Source organism: Nyctereutes procyonoides, unplaced genomic scaffold (assembly GCF_905146905.1).
Source record: "Nyctereutes procyonoides isolate TBG_1078 unplaced genomic scaffold, NYPRO_anot_genome, whole genome shotgun sequence".
Classification (NCBI taxonomy): domain Eukaryota; kingdom Metazoa; phylum Chordata; class Mammalia; order Carnivora; family Canidae; genus Nyctereutes; species Nyctereutes procyonoides.
Window position 1 is genome coordinate 27,635,733 of NW_026575133.1, and position 23,061 is coordinate 27,658,793.

Below are 23,061 nucleotides of genomic sequence, written 5' to 3' on the forward strand. Positions count from 1 at the left end.
GGGGTGATGTGCCTGTAGGAGGGACTCTGCTGGATTCAAAGCTGGGACGTAGCTGGTGGGCTTGCTTTAGATTGCCACTCTGGAGAAGGGTGGGCTGGGGGGGTGGTAGTGACACCCTCCCACAGTCCCCACTTTGGCTGACCTGAGTTGGCTCTGATGCCAGAAATTTCTCACATGGGAAGGGGCATCGGCACTGGGTTTGGTCTGGAAAGGGGACTTGCCTCTGGGTGGTGAGAGGCAAACAGATGTATTAGCCTCAGCTGCCTGCATCCAGATGTGTTTATGGGTCTGCTCCTGAGTCGTGATGGGGGTACCTGTCGCAGCCTAGGGCAGGCCTCTGCGGTGGTAGGGAGGGGAACAGGTGGTCCATGAACTGTCCCCCACCAGCAAGCCATAGTGTATGAAGTCCCCAGCCTCAGAGTCACACCTACAGGGTCAGCACAGGCACCGTGAGACTTCTGGGGGAGGGTCGGTATCAAGTTTATCTGGGTCACTTCCGGTTGGCTGGGGTCCTATTGACAGCAATGAGGAAGGAGCACCAGAGCGAGTCCTGCCCTGGGCTTGCTGCTCCCAGAACACAGAAGGGAGCCCTCCATTGCAGAAGTTTTCAATGAAATAAGCCTCATGAGGAAAGACTGCCAAAGGGGGGGGGGGGAGGTCAGGTTGCGTGAGAAAGATCCGGCCCCACTGCCCAGGCATCTTGCCCTTTCAGTTGTCAGGGCCGCATTGGCTCAGAATGCTTAGTAAACATCAACTGAGAGATGGCAGGAAGGTGCCCGGGCACTCTCGCTGGCCCAGCACCAGGCTCTCTGCAGCACCAGGGGAGACCACAGGCTCCTGAGGACAGCTCGCCACTGATCAGAGTTTTCCCTGCTTTTCTTTGAGGGGCTACAGCGATGGGTTGCATTGATTTGCCGGAGAACAATGGCCTAAGGTTTCAGCCTGAGAATTTGTAATAAAGTTAAGAAGGCATAAAGATGTCCCCTCTGAGACCAGTCAGGAGTATTTATTCTCATGTAGTTTAATTTGTTGCTTTTGTGGTTTCTGTGATGTCATCCCACATGTGTAAGCTGGAAAAATTCACACTGGGAAGTGTAACCTCTGTATGCATATTTTGACAATGGAAAATGTTATGCATTGTTTCTCTTGGTTGCTACACATCTGACTCCATGTGTCAGCAAAACAAACTGTTACCAAAAAATTCAGGAGATAAACTTTTAAAGGGAATGCCTGGAAGATTAGCCCTATACTTCCCAGTAAGTGGGGTCACATAACCTACAACTATAACAAGACAGGGAGAAGAAAAGCGACTACCCTCAGGGCCTGCTTTGTGTCTAGACACGTTGACGGCCTTATAAACTCGAATCAACTCTTATTCATGCCTACAAAAATTTAAAAAAATATTAAAAATAGACTGCCATGAAAATACAAGTATTGATTTTTGTTTCCATCATTGATAAGGATATAAAAAGGGAGAGGTACACCTTCCCCTCCCATGTCTCCCCCGCCCCCCGCCCCGCCAAAAGAAACTCTGGCTCTTGGTTCTTTTATATTAAAATGGAACTTATTGCTAAATATTCATTTGATTCTGCATCTTGGAAGTATTGTTCCTTTAAGATCTGTATATCATCAGGGGCTGTTAGGCTTAAACATATTCTTATCCAGAAATAACTTGCATGCCTCTCTATAAAGGCAATTTGTACTGTAGGGGTAGGAATGTGTCATCAGCTGCAGCCCCTACCTGGCCATTGATGACATGGTATAAGATCACAGCATTAACTTTAATATTTAATACCCAACTATTCTCTGAAATGGAAGCTACAGGAATTCTAGGTAAGGACAGACAAAAAAAAAAAAAAAAAAACAACAAAACAAAAAACCCTTCACATCCTCTTCTTCATAATAAGAGGAAGGGCTAAAATGATGGGTCTAAGGATTTGGGCATCTGTAAAGACAACACCCACATAATGCACCATAAAAATTCTGTAAACTTTTCCATAGCATGTGTTTTGGCCTGCCTTGATACAATGATCAAATGTAGTATCAGTTACAGTAATTCCGTAGGCATTCATCAGCAGTAATACTGTCTAACATGGCTTTGCCTTTCTAAGAAATTAATAATTGTATGATACACAGACAAATGCTATAGGAGGTGGAATGTATTAGGACTGGGCTCCCTTTGTGTGTTTGTGACATGGATTTATTTTCTCTGTGATCATGAATACTATGTTGCCTAGCTACAGCGGGGAACACCGGGAGAGTTAAATGCAGTCTTGTTTTCTGGAAGGAAAACCGATTCTTGGTATATTTTGTCTCTCCGCTTCAAGGCACAGAAAACCCGTTGAAATGACCCCAACTGAAGTCTTTATCTTAAAACACTCAGAGTGAATTACGGAACTGTTGTCAATTGCCTTCTAATGTGAAAACGAGTCACATATGACCCCAGCAGAAGACGGAGGCATAATGGCATTTGACCTTGTCTGAGTGTTTTTGTAATTTTCATGCCCTTAGTACAGGCGGCTTCCAGATCTCCTTGGGAAAACAGCTCCCCAGTCAGACCTTTGAAGAGTAAAAGGTTGAAGGGGCTGCTGCCCAAGACTGCGCTGCATGAATATTTAGGATTGGGAACCTCATTTCCTTATCACATTCTGTGATGATCAACAGGTAGGTTGCAAGTGTTTAAAAGATATTTTTAGCATAAGCTCTGAACATCCCCCCCCCCTTTTTTTGTCTTAGGATTCCCGCAGCCAAGCTGGGAAAAGAGAATACCCCCCAAATAACTAACCAGTAACTTAGGATTCTTTGTCCTCCCTGGACGGCAGCCTGCCACCCGGCATTCCGTTTGCTTGTACTTTTGTGGGCAGAGGGAGCCTGCCTAATTCTTAATAAGCTGTTTATATCTACAGAATTGATTCACTAGATCTGGTTACTGGGCCACATCTGAACATCGTTACGGTCCCATGGAAAGCCTCATCCGTCTGTCTGAACACAGAATCCCTGCATCACGGTTGAGAAGACACGGTGGTAATTTGCTTAGCTCCGCTCCCGATAGTACAGGGGGGTGCAGGTTTGCAGCCTCTGGGCAGTAGCCGGCCGGTAGAGACACCATCCCCTCCCACTCTGAATAATCGGGTGAAGGGCAGGGTTTCTGTAAAGCAACGATCTTCGCCTGCTCTCCAAATGGCCAGCGAGCTCAAGGTCAAGTTTCTGCCTGGCCTCGTGTCCCAGGCTCTGGCCTGGTGTGGCCACACCTTAGAATTCCTTTCTGTGACCCAGATTCCCTCCAGAGCTTCCCGGCCAGGGGCCAGAGTGTTCCCTGCCATCCTGGAGTGTCAATGTGTGGCCGCTGCTGGGCTGGCCTGTCAGCTGTGACAAGGCCCAAGGCCCGCCTGGACTTGAAGCCCCTGGCTCGGGGCTGAGACCAGGGGTTCCAGAGAATCCCTCAAGTTTCTACCTGGGGTCTCCTGAGCTGCGTCTGTGCCAGAACCACAGCCATGGATGGTTGGGGAACCGTTCTTCAATAAAGCCTCGATCAGAAAGGTAAACATCCTGTCCAGAATCCCATAAAGCAGGATAGTTCAAGTTCACTATTGAGAGCACACAAGCCTTCCTTCCGTGGAAAACTCAGTGATGGTAAAAATGCCTCCCACAGCGCACCGCACTGCAACAGACATCGGCATAAATTAATAATTTACAAGTACCTGAGCAAGTATACAGAGCACCATAGCACAGCACAGCACCGACGGCAGTAGCTCAAAATTCTTAAAATAATGGTGTTTTAAACATTAAAAAAAAAATTCTAAAAGTTGGTACAAAAAACTAACTCCAACTGGAGTTGAAAGATAGTGCAAACTTCTGTCTTCACTGTTGAAAAAAGGTGTCAACTTGCTTCTCACTTAGTACAGGCGGTGTGGGGGGGCCTGGGCCCTTGAGGCGGGTGTCTCGGAACAGGTCTGCAGCGAGAGAAGAGAGAACAAGATTGTAGGTGGCGGCCCTGCAGGCGGCCTCTGTAGGTACAGACGTCTGTGGTTGTTGGGGTGTCCTTGCCAGACCTCCAGGGCCTTGGGGACCAGCCCAGTGCGTATGGCTCTGCATGTGGCAGGGTGGTGGGGCCCCACCGAGGGACCCTGGTCCAGGCTGTGGGACTGCTGGCATTTGTGCCAGCTGGCCACTAGACGAGCCCCCGCCAACGTGCTCCGTCCCCTCTGCGAGCTGCCCCTAGAACGGCGCCCACTAACTAGAGAAACAGAAGCCACATCTCTAACTGAACCTTTGCTAGCAGCCACGTGAAAAAAGGAAAGAAAGGTGAAATAGATTTTAGCGATGAATTTCATGAACACATACAGCCGTAGGAGCCGTGTCTATCCATACAGGTGTAGCAAGAGGAAAAGAGACTGAGCTACTTGGCATTTGGGACACTGCGTGGTCCCCCTCCCACATGTGTCTGCAGTGAGTGGATTAGCCTGTGTGCATCCGGGGAGCAGAGCTGGGCCTGTGGGATCCCTCAAAAACAAATTCTTCCCCTTTGAGACCAAGACAACACCCACTTGTACCGGTGTCAGTGGCCAGCAGAGGCGATGACTGGCCACTGCTTGATGGCATTTTACCCAGCGGGCCTTCCCCGTCTTCCCCTCATCGTGTCCATGTAAGGGGTGCTTTTGCTTTTGAGCAAGAAAAGTAACGTTAAGAACGGCATACGAACCACAGTGAAATAATTCGGATGCTCTGCAATCTTGCTGTATTTGTGCGGTTGGGAATTAAACCACTGTTCTGCCCCCGTGACCGGCGTTATCTCTGGGATTTATGAGGCAGTTTGCTCTCCCACAGGCCAAGCATTTTTCCCAAAAGCTGTAATGACATCATGAACGTGTGTCTTCCCCATTGGAGACACTGAATTATTGAGCCCAGGGCCTGGCCAACACCCTACCTTGGGTTCTTTCGAGCTCATTCAGCAAGCTTCCTGCCAAGGGGGTATGCGTGTCAGAAGGGTGTTTTGGCTGCGGGTCTAACCTACCCACTGTGGGGAGGGAGGGGGGCTGATCTGTAACCTTTGTCTGTTTCCAGGGTGTAAATCCTCTGGCTGCATGAGCGAGGAGCTGCACACTGGCCCCCAGCCATGGCCTTTCCACCAATGCAAACAGCTGCATGTAACCTCCAGAGCATAGGTGATAGTAAGATGTAAAACAAAACAAAACAAAAAAAGGAATTTTGAGCATTTTACATTTGTTTTCCTGTGATTTGTATCATTTGGAGTTTATATACTTTAAATCGTGGCTAGGTTTAACAGCTAGCTTGCAAAATTCCTGGAAATGTAATAGCTCTTGAAAACCAGCATGGCCCAGCCCCGGGCATGACCGCTTAACCCCCTGTGCCAGGAGTCTGCCTTCCTCGTCCTCTGGACAGGGCAAGTGAGGACCACGGCTCGGGAACAGTCTCTAAAGGTGCTTCCTTCTGTTAATTAGATGGAGAAGCTCCCGGTTGTGCCAGGTGTTCAGGAGCTCACTCCCCACCCCACCTCCCTCATCCATCTGGGACCTCCCTCTCCCTCACCTACTTTCTCAGGACCCAGGGATGGGGCACAGTTTATGAAGGTTTAAGATGGTTTTGGAGGTGGGTTCAGCCTTTAGAGTATCACACTGCTTGGTTGTTGTTCATCTCTCTGGGGCACAGGGCCCGGCCCATCTCAAGGGCCACAGCTTTCCAGGGCACGCTCTCTAGTTCTACTTGATCTTGGTTTCATCTCTTAGGGACACTGGGGCATCCCAGGGATTATAAGCTTGTGACTGCCTCCTGGTCATGCTCCTATCTGCTTTGGCCACTATTTTCTGCTGTTCCCACAAGGCTGGCCGAGACTACCAGGCCTATGTCCTGACAGGGCCTGGAAAGCACGGGTCAGTGCTGGGGAGGAAAAGATGGGCTCAGCTCTCACACCCACCTGAGGGGCACCAGGCGGAGCCCGGACTCCTGCTGTCCCGGGGCCCTGGCTGAGGCGCTGGTGAGCCGGGTTGTCTTGCTCAAAGGATCTGCAGGCAGAGGCTTCTGAGGAGGGTTTGGCTTACGAGTTCCCTGCAATAAATCACAGCATATGTATGACCACCCATCTCTGTGAGGCGGGACCAGACCCTGACCTCAGGAGCCGCCAGAGTCCTGTGTGAGGTGGGAACCGGGAGAAATGGGGCCTGGTGCTGGGCTTCGCAGGTTTCACATCCTGAGCAAACTTTCTGAACACGTCCTCTCACCGCCCACGCTGTTGACCTTTGTCTATCTCCTTGCCAATGTTTTCTCTAACCCATAAAAGATTTATCAGTAGTATCGCACAGTCACAAACACTCAGAGTGTCTTCTGAGGCCACACTGTTCACAGGCCTTGGGAGTACAGTTGATATGGCATTTCTGGGCCAATGCTACCTGGAGGATGTAAGTGTTTCTGTGTCTTTAGGCTGCCTTTCGCTTTATAAAGGCCTCAAATTGAGAGGTTGACAAAAATCTTCTTAAACATCGTTTATTCAAGTTTTCCAGAATTGTGAAACAATTCGTTCAACTGTGAATGAATTCACTGACCAAAATGATCATCTTTCCTCCACCATAGGGTCAGGATATCCAATGTTGATCCAGATCACTGAGTGAAATGCACCAAAATTCTTCTACCAAAATACCTAGTTCAAAGAATCACAAACTCACACAGTTGCCCCACAAAGTGACAAGTAGGAGGAAACTCTAAGAACTGTGTTTTGAGGGACAAGTATTCAGACTACAAGGAAGCCACTGGAAAGGTGTCACATTGACCAGAACATGAACTTGGGTGTGTCTACACCGGGCTTTATCTGAAGACCAATGCTTTGGGACTGTGCCAGTCACTTGATAAGCACTTTTTCCTCTCATTTTTTAGGGGGAGAAATTGAGGTTTGGAGTATTTGGAGGTTTTGAGTATTGTGATGTGGACTACATAAAATGATGCCTAGGAAGCTCCCAGAACACAGATCACTATTAATACCATCAGCATTCCCTGATGCCACAAATTTTAAAATGCTTCTTAATGGAAATAGAAGAAAAGCAACAAACAGAACAGTAAAACCACAAATCACTTGTTTTCAAGGGACTCTTCCCCTGACTACTCTGAGAAAAGGGGGTACTGGGTGGGAAGACAGTTAAGGCTTCACCGGGTTCTCCTCTTGGCCCACAGTGAACATAGGTGCCAAGACACCTTCTCCTCTGGTCCTTGGAGCCTAGAAGCACTCACGAATGTACAGCAAGTGTGTAGGAAATGATGCTAGAACCTCAAGGGAGAGACAGGATGTCCTAACAGATGATCTACTTCACTGGCACAGGACCCGCAGTTCCATACTTCCAGGACCACTCAAGAGGACTCTGAAACATGTGACTTGAAGTTTCTCACAGTACTTATCCCACTAAAATTACATTTCCTCAGCAAATGGAGCTCAGTTGAAAGAATGCAAAGTGTACAACCACCATTTAACATATCTCTGTAAGTGAAGGAAGCAACCCCAGAAGTCTGGGAACCACAGCTGTATGGAAGATATGCCAAGTTGAAACAACGAGCAATGGGCCACCGATCAAGGCAGACTTCAAAGTGACATTTCTATACCAGTTCTTATTAAAGGAAACAAAGTAGAGCACATCCCTTAAGTAGGCCCACAGACCATCTAACGTGCCTGAGTGCATATTGGGGACAGGCGGTTTGTATACTCAACCAGGCTCTGCAAATACAGGCGTTACTCAGCCTCAAAGTCATGGAGATGGGGTGCTAACTGTACCTTTCTCAGGGGGTGGATGCGAGGACTGTGAGCTGGGAAGCTCTCCGCACAGGCCCTAGTACAGTGTCCAAGGAGTAGGTGTTAGCTGCTACTGCTGTACCGCAGCTATTAACGATGGAATAAATTTACCATCTAAAAGTACTGCAATCCTACCAACAATCCTCGGGTAATAAACTATGGGAATAAATTAAGCTCCATTCCCTAGAAGATGGCAGAAAACTACGAGCAAGATATTAGTGTGTAATGTAAAAAATGAATGCACGCACCTATAAAACTGAAAGGCATTGAGGTTTAAATGATTCATTACTAAGTGATACTAGTTTTGCTGCTAAGAATGAATAAGTATCTGGTCTTGGTAATAAAGATAACATCAGCTTTTTATGGCCGTGCTGGAGAAAAAGTGAGATCCCTGTTATAATGTATCATAATCCATTTGGATTTATCACGGAAACCCAGGAGATAGTTAGCTTGGCCATTCATTCCGCTTTGTTTGGGACATCTGCAATTTATGTTTATGGCCCTGTTTAATTATTAATCACAACTCAGCTATGTCCTGGTTTAAAGGATAAACTGTATGGTCACTACAGTGACCAAAGCCCAAACAGTGGAAATGTTGATCGAAAGTTCTGACCTCAAGCCTTGGGATCCACGAGACATTGATCCACTATGAAATAGGTCACACTCACAGATGCTGCCTAGGTGAGTGGTCTATTTCCTGCCAGGCCCAAACAGGCCCACTAGGACAGTGGAGCTAGTGAAAGATGATGGGTTCTCCTTTCTCAGATAATCAGGCATGGTGATGTGGAGCCTATACACAGGTGGGGAGAAGCACAGCTGCAGAGGCTATGACTTTGTAGGAAGGAGTAGGATTCCCACACACTCTGTCAGGCATTGCATATTTTCATGCTGCCTTTGCAAACCTGAACCTCAGTTTCCCAGAAAAGTCCAGCCTGGCCACAAAGAGTCATCAGAATGGAGAAAGGACTCCAGCCAGGTTGTTCACACTCAAATATTCCTGTAGACCTATTAAAAATCAGGAATGCAGACCTCCCCTCCCCACTCTCTCCCTTTTCAACCTCCTGATATTGGAGGAAAATCGAGATCTACATTAAATAGAACTGTCCCATTTGTCCACATTCTGCTGTTTTTGCAGCAGCCACATATTTCAAAGTTTTAGAGGGTTGAGAATAAATTTTAAAATCCAAAAAGAATCCTCTACCTTGACCATCATCAAAGAATTCTCAACTGTTATCTACCTCTGTGTAAGCAAGAGTAAATGGATCCTGCTTATCCAGTGACTTCTATCACAGGAAAATGCCAGGGATGCCACGGCTGTCCCTGACAAGCTCATGCAGGGCCAGGGGTAGCATCAGCCTCACCCTCTCCACTCGGCCTCTCTGGATCTGTGAGGAATATATTTAAAGATCAGTCCAAGGATAACCAGTTCTCAGGGAAATGGTGCAATTTCTTTATTCTTTCTTCAAAAAAAGCAGAGGTCTCCACAAATCTCTCTTAAAAGAACACACACCTGTCTATAAGATGACCTTGACCAAAGACCTTGATCTTTCTTTTTGAAAGTACCTGAAAACATTTAAGAAAATGCATGGAAAGGAGCAAAATGGAGGAAAAGTTACAACCCCAAATCTATATAAAAAGGGGGCAAAGTGTCCAGCAGGCCAGGGTGAAGAAAGGCCTTGAGAAAGGAGAAGATCCTGCCATGGCCAACCTGATACAGTGCAGAAGAGAAAATCAGGCCCTTTTGCATGAAACAGGCATGAGGAGTAAGCACATAGCATGATGTATCTGGACTGAACAAACAGCAGTGTAGACAGGTCCAGCCATCTGTGCAAACCTGGAGTAGGTCTGTGTTGGGAGCAGGGAAGGCCAGACCACTCTCTCAAAGACCTCAGCACCAGCCTCATCTTTTCCTCAGCTGTCTTGAGACTGGTTTTCCAGGAAGAACTCCCTACCCTTAAGCAGGAGGCGGACGCATTAGGGAAAAAGGGAAAGTTAAGAACCCACCCTGCAAAAATGTATATACACAGAAATGACAAAGGAGGTAGCAAAGCTCAAAAGGGGAAGAGGAAAACCATGAAAACCAAGGATGAAAATCATATTGAACACAGGGCTGTGAGGTCTGAGCTGAGAGAAGTGAAAAGTTCAATAGTAAAATAAAGACCACAGCAAAGGTGACACAACATACATAAAAATGGTGTCACTTAAAGGATCTGAGTAGATAGAAAAAATACACTGATTTCAAAAGAACTTTCCTGAAAAAAAGAGTTTCAAATCTATGATTAGAAGTGCACACAATTTCCCTCAGAGAAATGAATTCAACTCCCCAATAGTAAGATATCACCTATAGAAGTTATTGGACAGTGAGGATACCAAATCCCATCACTTCAAAGGGTAGAAAAAAGCCAGCTTCTGATTTCTCCAGGGGAGAGAGAGGAAGACCACGGGGAAGAGTTTTGGGAAGACAAAGTGTGCTCCATTATTTTTATATGCACATTATCGCTGAGAAGTGAAAACAACAGCCAAATGTCTTTGAACATGGAAAGCTTCAGGGAGTAGCCACCTGTGGAACTCTTGGGGAAGGATGTACACTAGAATGACATCAGCTAGCCAGGAAACGAATGAATACATGGCAAAAAGATTGTCCATGAGCATTGAATCAGTGTAGACCTGCATCTAACAAAACTGATGCTTATGGCTACAGAACAGGATGTCACAAAGTATGATAATGGAGATACTACAGAACAAACTAGAGTTGGGAGGTGAATCTTCCATTTCTGGAAATATGGCAGGCTAGTTATTTTGACCTATTCTCTCTCTAAAACCACTGAAACTGTTGGAAAATAAACCTCTAACAACAAATTGCCCTTGAGGACCTGAAGCTGAGATCACATCCCCTCAGTGGCTCAAGCCCAAGCCATTTAGAGAGAGGGGTCTCAAATGGTTACTGCTTCCAGGAGCCAGGCAGAAGCAAAATACATCCTCTCTGGAGGGTCACACCTTCATCCTAGTTCTCAAAGAACTCCCAGGTAGTTTTCTAGATAATTTTCCAGAAAAATAAGCAGCTCATAGGAAAAAATTACCAAGCATACAAAGAAACAAGGAATTGTGAAAGGAACCTCAGGAGTAACATACCCAAAGACTTCAGATTGTGAAATTATTTGAACAAATTTTCTGTGTTTAAAGACAAGCCAGCGTATTTGAATAATAAAATTTCTAGAAACAAAGTAAAACATAATTGCATCAAAAAAGAAGAAAATATCTAAGAATACACTTAACCAAGGAAGTGACAGACCTGTACTCTGAAAAGTATAAGACACTGATGAAGGAAACTGAAGATGACACAAATAGAAAGCTATTCTATGCTCATGGATTAGAAAAGTCAATATTATTAAAATATCCATACCACTCAAAGAAGTCTACAGATTCAATGCAATTCCTATCAAAATACCAATAGCACTTTTCACAAACTAGGACAGATAATACTAAAATTTATATGGAACCACAGAAGACCCCAAATAGCCAAAGCAACCTTGAGAAAGGAGAACGAAGCTGGAAGTATTTTAAGATATACTAGCAAGCTATAATAAAACGATATGGTACAAAAATGGACACATTGATTAATGGAACAGAACAGAGAGCCCAGAAATAAACCCATGCTTATCTGGTCAATCTATGACAAAGGAGGCAAGAATATATGATGGGGGAATGAGTGTCTTTAGTAAATGGTGCTGGGAAAACTGGACCACTTCCTTATACTAGACACAAAAATAAACTCAAAATGGGTTACAGACCTAAATGTGAGATCTGAGATCATAAAACTCCTAGAAGAGACCATAGGCAGTAATCTCGACATCAGCTTTAACAACATTTTTTTCTGATTATGTCTTCTTAGGCAAGGGAGTCACGAGTCAACTATTGGGACTACACCCAAATGAAAACTCTTTACACAGCAAAGGAGCAAACAAAATGAAAAGGCAACCTACTGAATGGGAGAAGATATTTGCAAATGACAGATCTAATAAGGAGTTAATATCCAAAATATATGAAGAACTTACACAACTCAACACCAAAAAAAATCCAATTAAAACATGGGCAGAGGATCTGAATGGACATTTTCCAAAGACCTGCAGATGACCAACAGACACATGAAAAGATGCTCAACATCACTGACTATCAGGGAAATGCAAATCAAAACCACAATGAGATACCACCTCATGCATCGGAATGGCTAGTCTGCAAAAACTAAGCAATAACAAGTGTTGGTGAGGATGTGGAGGAAACAGTTCCTCCTGCACTGCTGGTGGGAATGTAAATTGGTGCGGCCGCTGTGGAAAACAGTACCGAGGTTCCTCAAAACATTAAAATAGAATTATCATATGATTCAGTAATTCTACTACTGGGGATTTACCCAAAGAAAACGATAACACTAATTTGCAAAGATATATACACCCGTATGTTTGTCACAGCATTATTTACAAAAGCCAAGGCATGGAATCAGCCATGGGTCCATCAGCAGATGGGTGGATAAAGAAGATGTGGCAGAGATGTACAATGGAATATTACTTGGCCATAAACAAGAAGGAGATCCTAGAGGGTATTATACTAAGTGAAATACGGCAGAGAAAGACAAAGACCTTTTGATTTCACTTGTGGAATCTAAATGTGTAATCTAAAAAAAAAAAAAACAAAAAACAACAAACAAACCACAAGTGAACAAATAAAGCAGAAACCAATCCATAAATAGAGAACAAAACTGGTGGTTGCCAGAGGGGAGAGAAGTAGGAGAATGGACAAAAATGTGTGAAGGGGAGTGGGGGGGCACAGGCTTCCAGTTATGTAATGAATAAAAAATGGGGATGAGAGGCACAACAGGGAATACAGTCCAGGCTACGGTCATGGCGTGCATGGTGACAGACGGGAGTGACACTTGTGAGCACAGCCTCAGTATGGAGTGGTCAGGTGCCTGTGTTGTGCACCCGAAACTAATGTAACATTCTGCATCAGCTGTACTTCAATGTAAGAAAAAAGTGAAATACAGTTGAATGTAAGTGCAAACTGTGTGAAGCTAATTGTAGTTTTATACCATTCATGTAAATTGAAGTATTCCATATGTTCTTTGGATATCTATGTAAAAGTATTGAAAAGGCTCCATAAAAATATCACCACCAACCCACAAAAGTGATTGTATCTGAGGTAGTCACAGTGACTTTGTCTGGACTGCTCTGTTTTTCCTATTTTTTTTTTTTAAAGGAAACAGTGCAAAAAATAAAAATAAAAAAAATAAAGGAAACAGTGCATATCCTCTGAGATTTAAGTAGGCACATGCGTAGAAAAACATGGAGATCACAACGGGTTGTTTCTGTGTAGTATAGATGTGGGTGAATTCTAGATTATTTTCACTTTTCCGTGTTTTAAATGTCTTAAGAATTCATGACAACAAAAAGGAAAATAATTTCAAGTTTTGGGCCAAAGAACAAAGCAAAAGGGGAAGTGTAGGTTATTTTAAAAATATAAATATTGAGAACAGTACAAATCAGACCCAGTGAGCACAGACAATGCAGTGTTTGGAGGGAAATTCCTAGACTCCAATGCTTATTTGGTAATGTATACATAAAATAAATAAATGAAGTATGAACAGAAATGAGGTAAGGGTCTAAGAAGTTAGAGAAATAAACCTAAGGATGGAAGGAAATGATAAAAGGAGAAAAGAATACATTAGAGAAATGAATAGCTATCATTTAGCAGAGACTCATCACACTGCAGGCTAATGTTAGATACTTTTGTGCAATGGCTGCGAAGCCCCGAGAGGCAGGTGCACTGTCCGGCATGTGCTGGGGGCACCGAGGGGGCGCTTCTGCGGCCGAAGGGCAGGAACCAGGAGGCCACACTGCCTACCAGGCCCCCAGCCAGCTCCTGTGGGTGGGCTGGGGCTGCTGAGGAGCCGGGGAACGCTAATAAAACACAGGCCGGGAAGGGACAAAACAGCATCCAGACTCAAGAAACAGGGTTGAGGATTACTCAGGGGGCCCTCCAGAAAAAGGGAGGCGGATTCCTACTTCATTTTATACACCACCATCCATGGCAGATGGATCAAACATTTCACTGTAAGAAAAAAAAAAGATAATCAAAGAATAAGAGACAAAAATGCTTGAATTCTTTGGGTGTCCTTTCTGAGAGGACAATGAGATGGCAGGGGACACAAAAAGACAGTCCACGAAAAGGGAAAAAGAACACCACAAATGGATCTTAAGCCTTCAAAAAGAGGTTTTGCCTCATTTATGGAAAGAGAAATGTAGATACATTTATTTTACCTATTGGCAAAAGTAAGCAAAATCTCTGAACGCCGTGTTGGTGGGGAGTTGGGGAGTAGAAATCGGCAGGACTCTTTTTGGGGCCGTTCCACTTAATCAGATCATACGGCCATTGTGCTCCCAGGATGCTACCCCACAGATGTCCTCTGTGCAGCCCTGAGGTCCCCGGGCAAGGACACGTCTGTCTGATGCAGCAAATGATTGGAAACAACCCACGTGGCTCTCAGCAAAGGACAGGATGAATACTTTATGGGATGGTTCCACAATGAAACACAAAGTAGCCAAAACAATGAGGTGGACCCTTGTAGCACTGATCGGGAATGAGCAGAGCACCAGAGAGGCCGGGGTGGGCTGCCATTTGAGTTCCAAACAAGAATCTAAGATGACAAAAGAGTGCCAGCAAGCTGGCAGGTGCTGAAGGTGGGTGTCGGGCAGACGGCGTTTCATTGCACTCTTTTCTCCAATTTTGCATGTTTGAAAATTCCCAAATTTTCAATAATCTCTCTCTGTAGAGAGAGACAGAGTAGAAATGAGGCCTTCATCCATATTCCAAGCTGCAGCTTACGAAAGCTTAGTGACCATGCTTCTGGGAAAGGAAGCCTGGTGGCGGAGGTCGGGGGGAGACCATTGTTTTCTAAGGAACCCTTTGTACTGTTGGAATTTGTAATTATGGGCACACCTGACCTATTAAAAAACATAAAGGGTAAAATAAAATAGGCATCACTTTTTTCATGAAAGGCTTGCATGCTTCTAGGAACCTCCTAAATGAGTGGAAAGCAAACACCCCTTAGAGTACTGTCATCGTTTGAATGGCCTTCCTCTAAGTTACTCCTCTCCAGAGAGATACGGGTGCTTCCACACGTGTCAGATGCTTTTAAGGACATTGGGTGGGTTTGTCACATGAGTAGCGGGGGGTAGGATATGAAACCAGAGAAATTTTGGTTGAGCTTTCTGGGAGTGCTGCGCAGGTGGCGGGGAGAGGTCAGCAGGTGTCCAAGACCTTGGTAGCTGCATTTTAGATTGACAGGAGGAAGGGACTCAGATTTTTATGAACCCGTGACTCATGGAGTGGGACGGCCCCAGGGGAATAACCGACGCTGTGACAAGGCTTATTGCTCTACTACTTAAAATTCACAGCCACTCCGCAGATTCCCCTCACATCTATTATGCTGGACGTAGGTGGACGTAGGTGTGCCCGGAGATGCACAAGCCATCGGTGCCTTCTGAAGTGGGACGGGGCAAGTAGCAAGGTTACTCCGGGCCGAGGGAGCAGGTGAGCGTGGAGGCCCCCGGGAGGACTGCGGAAAACACGGGCCAGGATGGATCTCGGAGGGCATGTGCGTGAGGGTGATACGTGGAAAGCGGCGCGCAGGCATGGGGCCGAGGGGGACACTTTCCAGCACGTGAGCTCAGGGGTTAGCTTCGGGTCGCCTGGCGGAATGAAGGCTTTTATAAGGATCAGCTTTGCTGTATCTCATCTCGCTTCCTTGGGAGAACATCTTGACCCTGTGGATTTCCCTTTCTCATTACGTATTGGCATTTCTGATCAGAAGGGACCCAAATCGTCAGATTCTCGGGCCCTGTGAGTGTTGGTTTAAATATCAGACGCCCACACGGGCCAGAAGAAGGGGTCACACAAGTCTTTACTCATTCGGATGCTTGAGTTCATTCCGTTGGAGAGGACTTGAAAGTCAGGGCTCAACCTCAGAAGCTCAGTTAATTTGTTTCGCTCACATCTGTATCCCAAAGCATGAGTAGTCGTTGTTCACCAGTAATGGCCAGGGAGGTGGGGGGATGGCTCAGTGCCCCATGTTGGGGAGGGTTGGGGAGGGGGGGTCTGGGGCTCCTTGAATTAGATGCCCCCTTCCTCCCCACCCGGGGCCACTGGAGCCACGCTGGGTTGCTCCACAGCCTTTTCTCGGCAGAGCCTGCACAAGATCAGCCGGTCTCATTTTACAAAATATGGTTTGTTGTACGTTCCACAGACACAGACAAGGTGTTGATTAGGAGAAATGTCCTGCCAGGAACACGGGACCAAGAATCTCCACCTCTACCGAAAATGCATGCAAGCCTTCTTGGTATTCCCAGTGCAGCTCCAGGGCTGCCCTGGTTCTGAACAAGGACTGGCTCCAGGACAGATCAGTTAGGACACGCAGAATGCTAGTGTTACAGGCAAAGGAAAAGAGAAATGCAGCCTTCTCTTGTTACGGTCTGAAGCCTCCACTAGATGCCAGAAGGTTCCCCCCACTCCACCTTGTATGAGGCAACAATGAATGAAACATTGCCGAGGTGGTCAGGGGCCTGAACTATGCTGTTACAGTCTTCACCGTTGACCAGAACAGTCTCTGCCTCCCTCCAGCTACCCAGCTGGCGGTGCCTCTCTACCCAAGCTGGGCGTGGGGTGGGGGGGCTTCCCTGGGCCTCGGTTCCTCGGTTCAGCCTCTGTAAAGTGGGGCTGAGGGCGCCATCTGCTCCCAGGCTCTGCAAGACCGTCAGAAACGTCCGTGAAGGGCTGGGCTCAGGACTACCAGCCATGTGATTGGTGTTCAATACATGTTTTCTATTTTACAACCATCTAAGATGCAAATAGAAAGCTCCTTACACCAAAACAATCAGTAAAATAACACATTCAAACATGTATGTGCACACATACACTATTTGGTTATAAAATAAAACCAGAAATTAATCCCATTGTTGCCGTCTCGATGACATTTCCGCAGCCCAGACAAGCAGTGCCAGAAGTAGGGTTGGCAAATGTTCCCATGGGCCTACCAGCTCTTTCAGGACAAGACTTTGATTCAGCAAAAATCAGTCTAAAGGATGGATCCAACTGTCCTTTTGTTTTCGGTTCCTATTATCTTGGAAAAACAATCCCAGCCAGTCAGTTCAGTATTAGAATTCACTGATAAGAGTCGGAGGGAAAGCACTTCCTAGTATTTTCCCAGGAAACTAAGGGCTTAAAAAAATAAACATATTTGGCACCCTAAGCCAAATATGACCACACATCAGCAGGTATGGTTCACATGCCATTTTATGAGGCAATCCTTAAAATAAAATGCAGAGAAATGCTAAGAGAATGACACTCCCATGAAGTTTTTGCTCTTTAGAAGAATGGCCCGGCTATGGATTGAAGGTGCCTCTTATACTCCCTTTAGAATCCTGGCACATTTCAATCTGACAGCAGAAAATTGCATTTCAATCTGCCGCTACTTAGCACAGCCCTCTCTAGATGTAATTTTCTGTGAGCAGAAATATCTTTTTCTTTTTTCTCTTTTTGGCAGAAATATCTATTTCTTAGATGTGACATTGAAGACGTTTTTATTTAAACTTTAAACCGATTCATTAGGCCAATTAATCGGAATAACCCGCATAAAGGAATTCAGGTGGATATGTTCTAGAAATCTAATGAAAACCCCATGAGTTTGTCCCTATTGGTCCTTCTTCTCTTCTAGGAGCAAAATTACACACCCTGGTGTTAAGAATATGAGTGGTCTTTGTATTTTCCAGTCTTTTGGGGGTCCCACTTAATTGTTCAGTTCAGACTTAGTGGCTTGACACCCTTTCTTAGGTGACAGGGGGACGCTCCATCTGCACCCACACTCTTATCAGGCTCCTGCCTCCCCCGCCCCCAACCTGACACCTGCTCCAGACTACTGTCCAGATCCTGTCCCAGCATCTCACACCTGACCCTGCAGGAGGCTGTCCTCTCCCTGGAAATCAGCTGCTCCCTCCTTCTCTAACCCTCCTGGCACTGGCTCTAGGCCATGGTGGTGATGCATGCTTCCCTGAACATTGGAGGATGTCCTAGGGACCGGCACAGAGGAAAGGAAACTGTAAAACCTGGTGTCAGATGTTCGCCTCCAGGGGTCCCTAGCTCACCCAGTGTTCCTGGGGCCTCCCTCCTTCCTGGAAGTCAGCTCACTTGACTCCACACACGAAGTCGGTGGTCAAGAAAGTGATCCTTCCACTGGATTCTGTGCAGCTCTTCAACTGCCAGGCGCCCACCTCTCGTCTCCCGGGCCCTGGTGTCAGCCTGGAGCCTGCCACCTTATGTGGCTTCCTCCCGAGAGGGTCCTTGCAGACTTCTGCTCGAGACCCACCCTTCCTAGGCATTGTGTTTTCTCCCCTTTGTACACATTACTCTGCTTAAAAAATTACCAAAACGGTAGAATTGACTTTTTGTGTGGCCGGGGAAGCACAAAGTTGAGAGATGTTTAACACTTTTGTAGTCAGAGCTAAAACAACAGAGAATGTCTGAAGGATGACCATTGCCAGGTCTCTCAAAGCCTCTGGGATCCACGCACAGATTTCCTTTCCTTCCTCTTCACTCCCTGCCAGATCTAGAGATGAACTACCTAGCAGCGAGCACAGAAGAAGTCACTGGGTGCTTCCAGAGTGGCCTGAAGGATGCAAATCTCCACAGATTGGTCTGGTCCCCCCATCAAGTGTGTGCCCCTTTAGGGCAGGGCAAGCTCAAGGCCACACACAGTATGAGCATCCTGTGATGCTCCTCTGCCCCCTTGTGCTTGTCCCCCCTGCACAAGCACACAACTGTCCATGGTCACACGCCTCTGTGACCCCGCTGTCCTCCTTTTACTGTCCTGTTCCCAAGATCGCCTTCTGCCTTTCATGATCTGGGGGAGGCAGGGGGGACATGGCAGCTAGATGAACAACCACATTAAGTTGCCTCTAAAATAGCTGGCAGGATGAAAAGGAAACGAAAAGTTCGTTTCCTTGACCGAGGCTGAGGAGTTAGGTTGAGAAGCTTGCGTCGCGAGGGCCGTTTGGCCAAGAAGGAAATGGCACACAGGAAGGGTGTATGTGCAGACAAGAGAGGGAGCTGATCCCAGTGTCCTTGGTTTCTATAAATCAAACAGAACGTGTGATGGAAAGATCAAATGTTTTCTATAAAGACCTGACTTTGACCCTTTCGATATGAGGTATATATTGCGTCCATGAGAACGTTTTCCTTTGGGAAAGTTTGGACAAATGAAGCACAGCTAGCCAGGTAGCTGTCTTTGTCAAGCTGCGAGGGGCAGGGCACGGGGACTCGAAAGTACCCGTCAGTCAGTGGGTTCAATCTGTGCTGCCAAGCACGAGCCACCTCCCAATATTTGCCACACCTGCATGGAATTAATTTCAGTTCTCTATGTGTGATGGGAGAGAAAGCGTGAGCCTAATCTATATCATATGTCTCGGAAAAGCTCCAGACAGACACCAGCCTGGAGTGAGAAATGTGGATTTTTTCAGTTCCTAATGTTTAAAGGGTAACATTTCCTTCGTTTCATAAAACAGAATGAAGGCCTTTTTTCAGGGCCTGTTTTTAAAGGAAATCTTGAGGGAGTGCCTTCTGTAGGCATTCACTGCTGTCAGGAAAAAAAAGATACCAGCAAGTGGAAATATCTTGCCTCAGATCCTATGGTCTGTTAAAGGCAGTCCCAGTTTGACATGGTGCATAGGCGAGTTGCTTAAAGAGAGACATAAAAAGCCAAAGTCTGAGGGAATCTTTGGGGAAGGGGTTGGCGGCCCTGTGGATATCTGACATTTGCATGTGAAGTATCAAGGCCTGGTGCGTTTTCTGAGATTTCATAGCTTTCATCAGATTCTCGAATAAGTCCATCGCCCAGAAAAATTTAGGACATGCCCACTGCCTTCCTTTTCACAGTAAATCCAAGACAGGTTAGACAGACACTTGTAAAAGAATTCTCAACAGCCCATAAAATAAACGAAGAGGCTAGAGGTAGATCCTGACTGGCAGTGAAATGAAAGAGGACTTTGTAAGCACGGAGAATTTCTTCACGAGGTGAAGAAATTTAATATTCAAAGTGGGAATTCCTTTTATACCCCAAAATATCATAAATGAAATGAAAAGATAAATTAAGGAAATGTTTACAATAGATTACTGGGAGAGGGTAAGTACTCTGAAGGAGAAAATGAACCCTTACAAATTGGGAAGAAAGCTTCTCTCTCAAATAGAAAAACATAGGCTAAGGGTAGGGACAGATAGTTCATACAACAAATACAGTTAATGGCAGCTTTCTGCTGGAGCTGGCTGGTGCTAGCTGAGGTCCGCCAATTCTCTGCTCCTCCTTTAGTGACATCACGTTGATAGCATGGAATTGGCCATGGCGGGCTTTTTTTTTTTTTTTTTTTTATTGCAGAGAAATCACTGACAAATCAAGCCTTTTTTTGGGTCCTTTTTGTTTTTTGATGGCCAATTTAGTGCTATTCCATTGGTTAATAGATATATAAAAAGCAGTTCAAGTGTACCAGTAATCAGAGAAATAGAAAAAAAATGAGGTCTGGACAAGATGGAACAAGTACACCTCACCCTAGACCTGCAAATTGCAACAAAAACGTCTGGAGAAAATCCATAAAGCAACTGACTGAGACTCTGAAAGTTGGAGAAAAATAAATGGACTGGCTGTAGACCTCAGAACTCAAGAACTACCCAATACTGAGGTCTTGTTTTTGTTTTTGCCATTTTTATATCTTGGCCTGTGCTCTGGAGAGGTTCCCAATCTGGAAATGCCAACAGTACCAGAGCAAAAGGAGGCCCAAGGAAAGCCTTCTGTCTCCAGCCAATAGATGGGAACGGGGTGACTCTGTAAGAGAGAAACATCTTGACCATACCTGATCTTACTCCAGCTCTAGGTGGGCGCCAGAAAAAGCCATCCCCTCCACCCCCAGCTGGCCACCACATCCTGGAGATGGCAGAGACCTGCTTCTCAATCCTGTGTACCATCACAGGCCACATCTCTTCCCTGGAACAGAGACTGTAGGCTGAACTTTTCAGTGGATTTCTCATTGCCACAGAGGCCAGAAGGAAGTGGAACATTTTTCAATGTTGAAGGAACAGTCAACCCAGAATTGGATATCCAGTGAAAATATCCTTCAGGAGCTAAGGTGAAGTAGACAGTTTTGGATGAAGGAAAACCAAAGAACTTGTTCACCAGTGGACCTGGTTTAATGGAATAGCTGAAGTTTCTCAGACAGAAAGGAAATGATAAGAGAAAGAAACCCAGGAATAAAGGAAGGAGAGAAAGGGTGCATATATGAGTAGAAATAGTAGACCACTCTTAAGTTTTAAAACTTACGCTTGATGGTTGAAAGCTAAATTACAGCATCTGAAGTGATTCTCAGTGCACATAAAGCTAATAGTTAAGACATCTATGTGATAAAGGGAGAAGGATAAAGAGACCTCAAAGATGGTAACGTTTTTACATTCCACTTGAAGTGATAACATACTGATACTAGTAGACTGTGATAAATTATGCACATATGGTGTAATCTTTACTGCAGCTTTTCAGTTGGGTGATTTCGCCCACCTGGGGACATCTGGCAATGTTTGGAGACATGGTTGCATGTGCTACTGCCACCTACTTTGTAGAAACCAAGATGCTCCTAGACATTCTACAATACACAGGACAGTCCCACACAACCAAGAGTTATCCAGCCCCAACTGCTGATAATGCTGAGGTTGAGAAACCCTGCCCAACAGCAAACTATACAGAGACATATCTCAAAACCACTACAGATCAATCAGCAGGGAATACTAAAAACGTGTTCAACTAACCTAAAGGAATTCAGGGAGGAGGAGTACAATAAACAAAAATCAGAGGGAACAAACAGTATTAAAATGGTAGACAAATTCTAACACATCCATAATTGCATTAAAAGTAAATGCCCTAAACACACCCATTAAAAGACAGTGACTGACAGAACGGATGGGCCCAGCTACATATGGTCTCTGAGAAACTCATTTCCACTACGACGACATAGGAAAGTTAAGTGTAGAAAGGTGGCAACAGACACGCCTTGCAAACACGAATCAAAAGAAAACTGAAGTGGATATATGAGATAAAGTAGACCTTGGAACAAAGATAATACCCAGAACTAAAGAGGGACATGACGTAATGATAAAAGGGTCCATTCACCAAGAAAACATAACAATCCTAACTACGAGTACCAAACACGAGAGTTTCAAAATACGTGAAGGAAAACCTGATGGAATGAAAAGAAACAGATTCATTGCTAAAAACATCAACATCCCCTTTCAGTAAGTGATGGAACCGCTAGCCAGAAAAAATGAGATTTTTAAAATATCAAATGGGCAAAACTTTGAAATGGTAATACTTAGGACAAGCAGAGTCATGGAGAGACAGATGCTCTGTAATAATGTGGAAACATAAATATACATAGGAGTCCTGAAAAAGTATTTATTTTATATATTAAGAGGCATAAAAGAGTTATAGCACTTTTTAACCCAATATTTTCACTTTTAGGAATCTCTCGTAAGGGAACCATTAAAGTGTTCCAAAATTTATCTGTCTAGACCTTCACAACACAGCTATTTATAACAGTGAAACTTTGAGAGGTCCAGACTTGCCCACTAATTGGCAGGTGCTTAAAAAAGTATTCCACATACACATATAGTGCTATTGTTAAAGTGACATGTTAAAGAATTTTTAGTGCTATGGTATATAGGAATAATTCTAAGGCAAAAAAGTAGTATATAAAGCAATGTGCATATAGAATAATCTAAATTATGTTAAAAATACACATGTAATTGTTAAATAGAAACATTACAAAAAAAAGAGAAACATTACAAAAAGTATGACAATGATAAGCAGTGAAAAATTACCAGGGATTATTTCTCTGTGTTTTGCATGTGCTTGTTTTTACTGCCTGCCCGCCCTCCCCCCACCACCCCCGGGTTTCTTTTCATGAAATGATGTCTTATTCACGGTCATAGCAAACAGAAACCATTAACTTCCACGATAGCATAGAAAAGAGATGATAGACACAAAGGATCGAACACCGACTTCATCTGGTGTTGGGGACACTCAATGGGTGGTGAAATTCTTGTGAATAATTTTGAAAATGCAAAAAGGGTAAGAAAGTCTGCCCGCTAATATTCCTGAGGTGACCATCTTTTGACTTATCGTCCAGGCCTCA

The 23,061-nt window shown here is 45.1% G+C and overlaps 1 protein-coding gene across 1 annotated transcript in view; it reads right to left on the reverse strand.

Annotated features, from left to right (window-relative positions):
- Positions 1–3,745: 3,745 nt before the first annotated feature.
- Positions 3,746–23,061, reverse strand: part of ADAM12 (ADAM metallopeptidase domain 12) — a 340,119-nt gene continuing 320,803 nt past the window's right edge. The window contains exons 22-23 of the mRNA XM_055300220.1: positions 5,936–6,066; positions 3,746–3,953 (exon numbers count right to left, since the gene is read on the reverse strand). Coding sequence (XP_055156195.1) covers positions 3,893–3,953; positions 5,936–6,066 — 192 coding nt within the window. The 3' untranslated portion in view covers positions 3,746–3,892. The remainder of the gene's footprint in view (positions 3,954–5,935; positions 6,067–23,061) is intronic.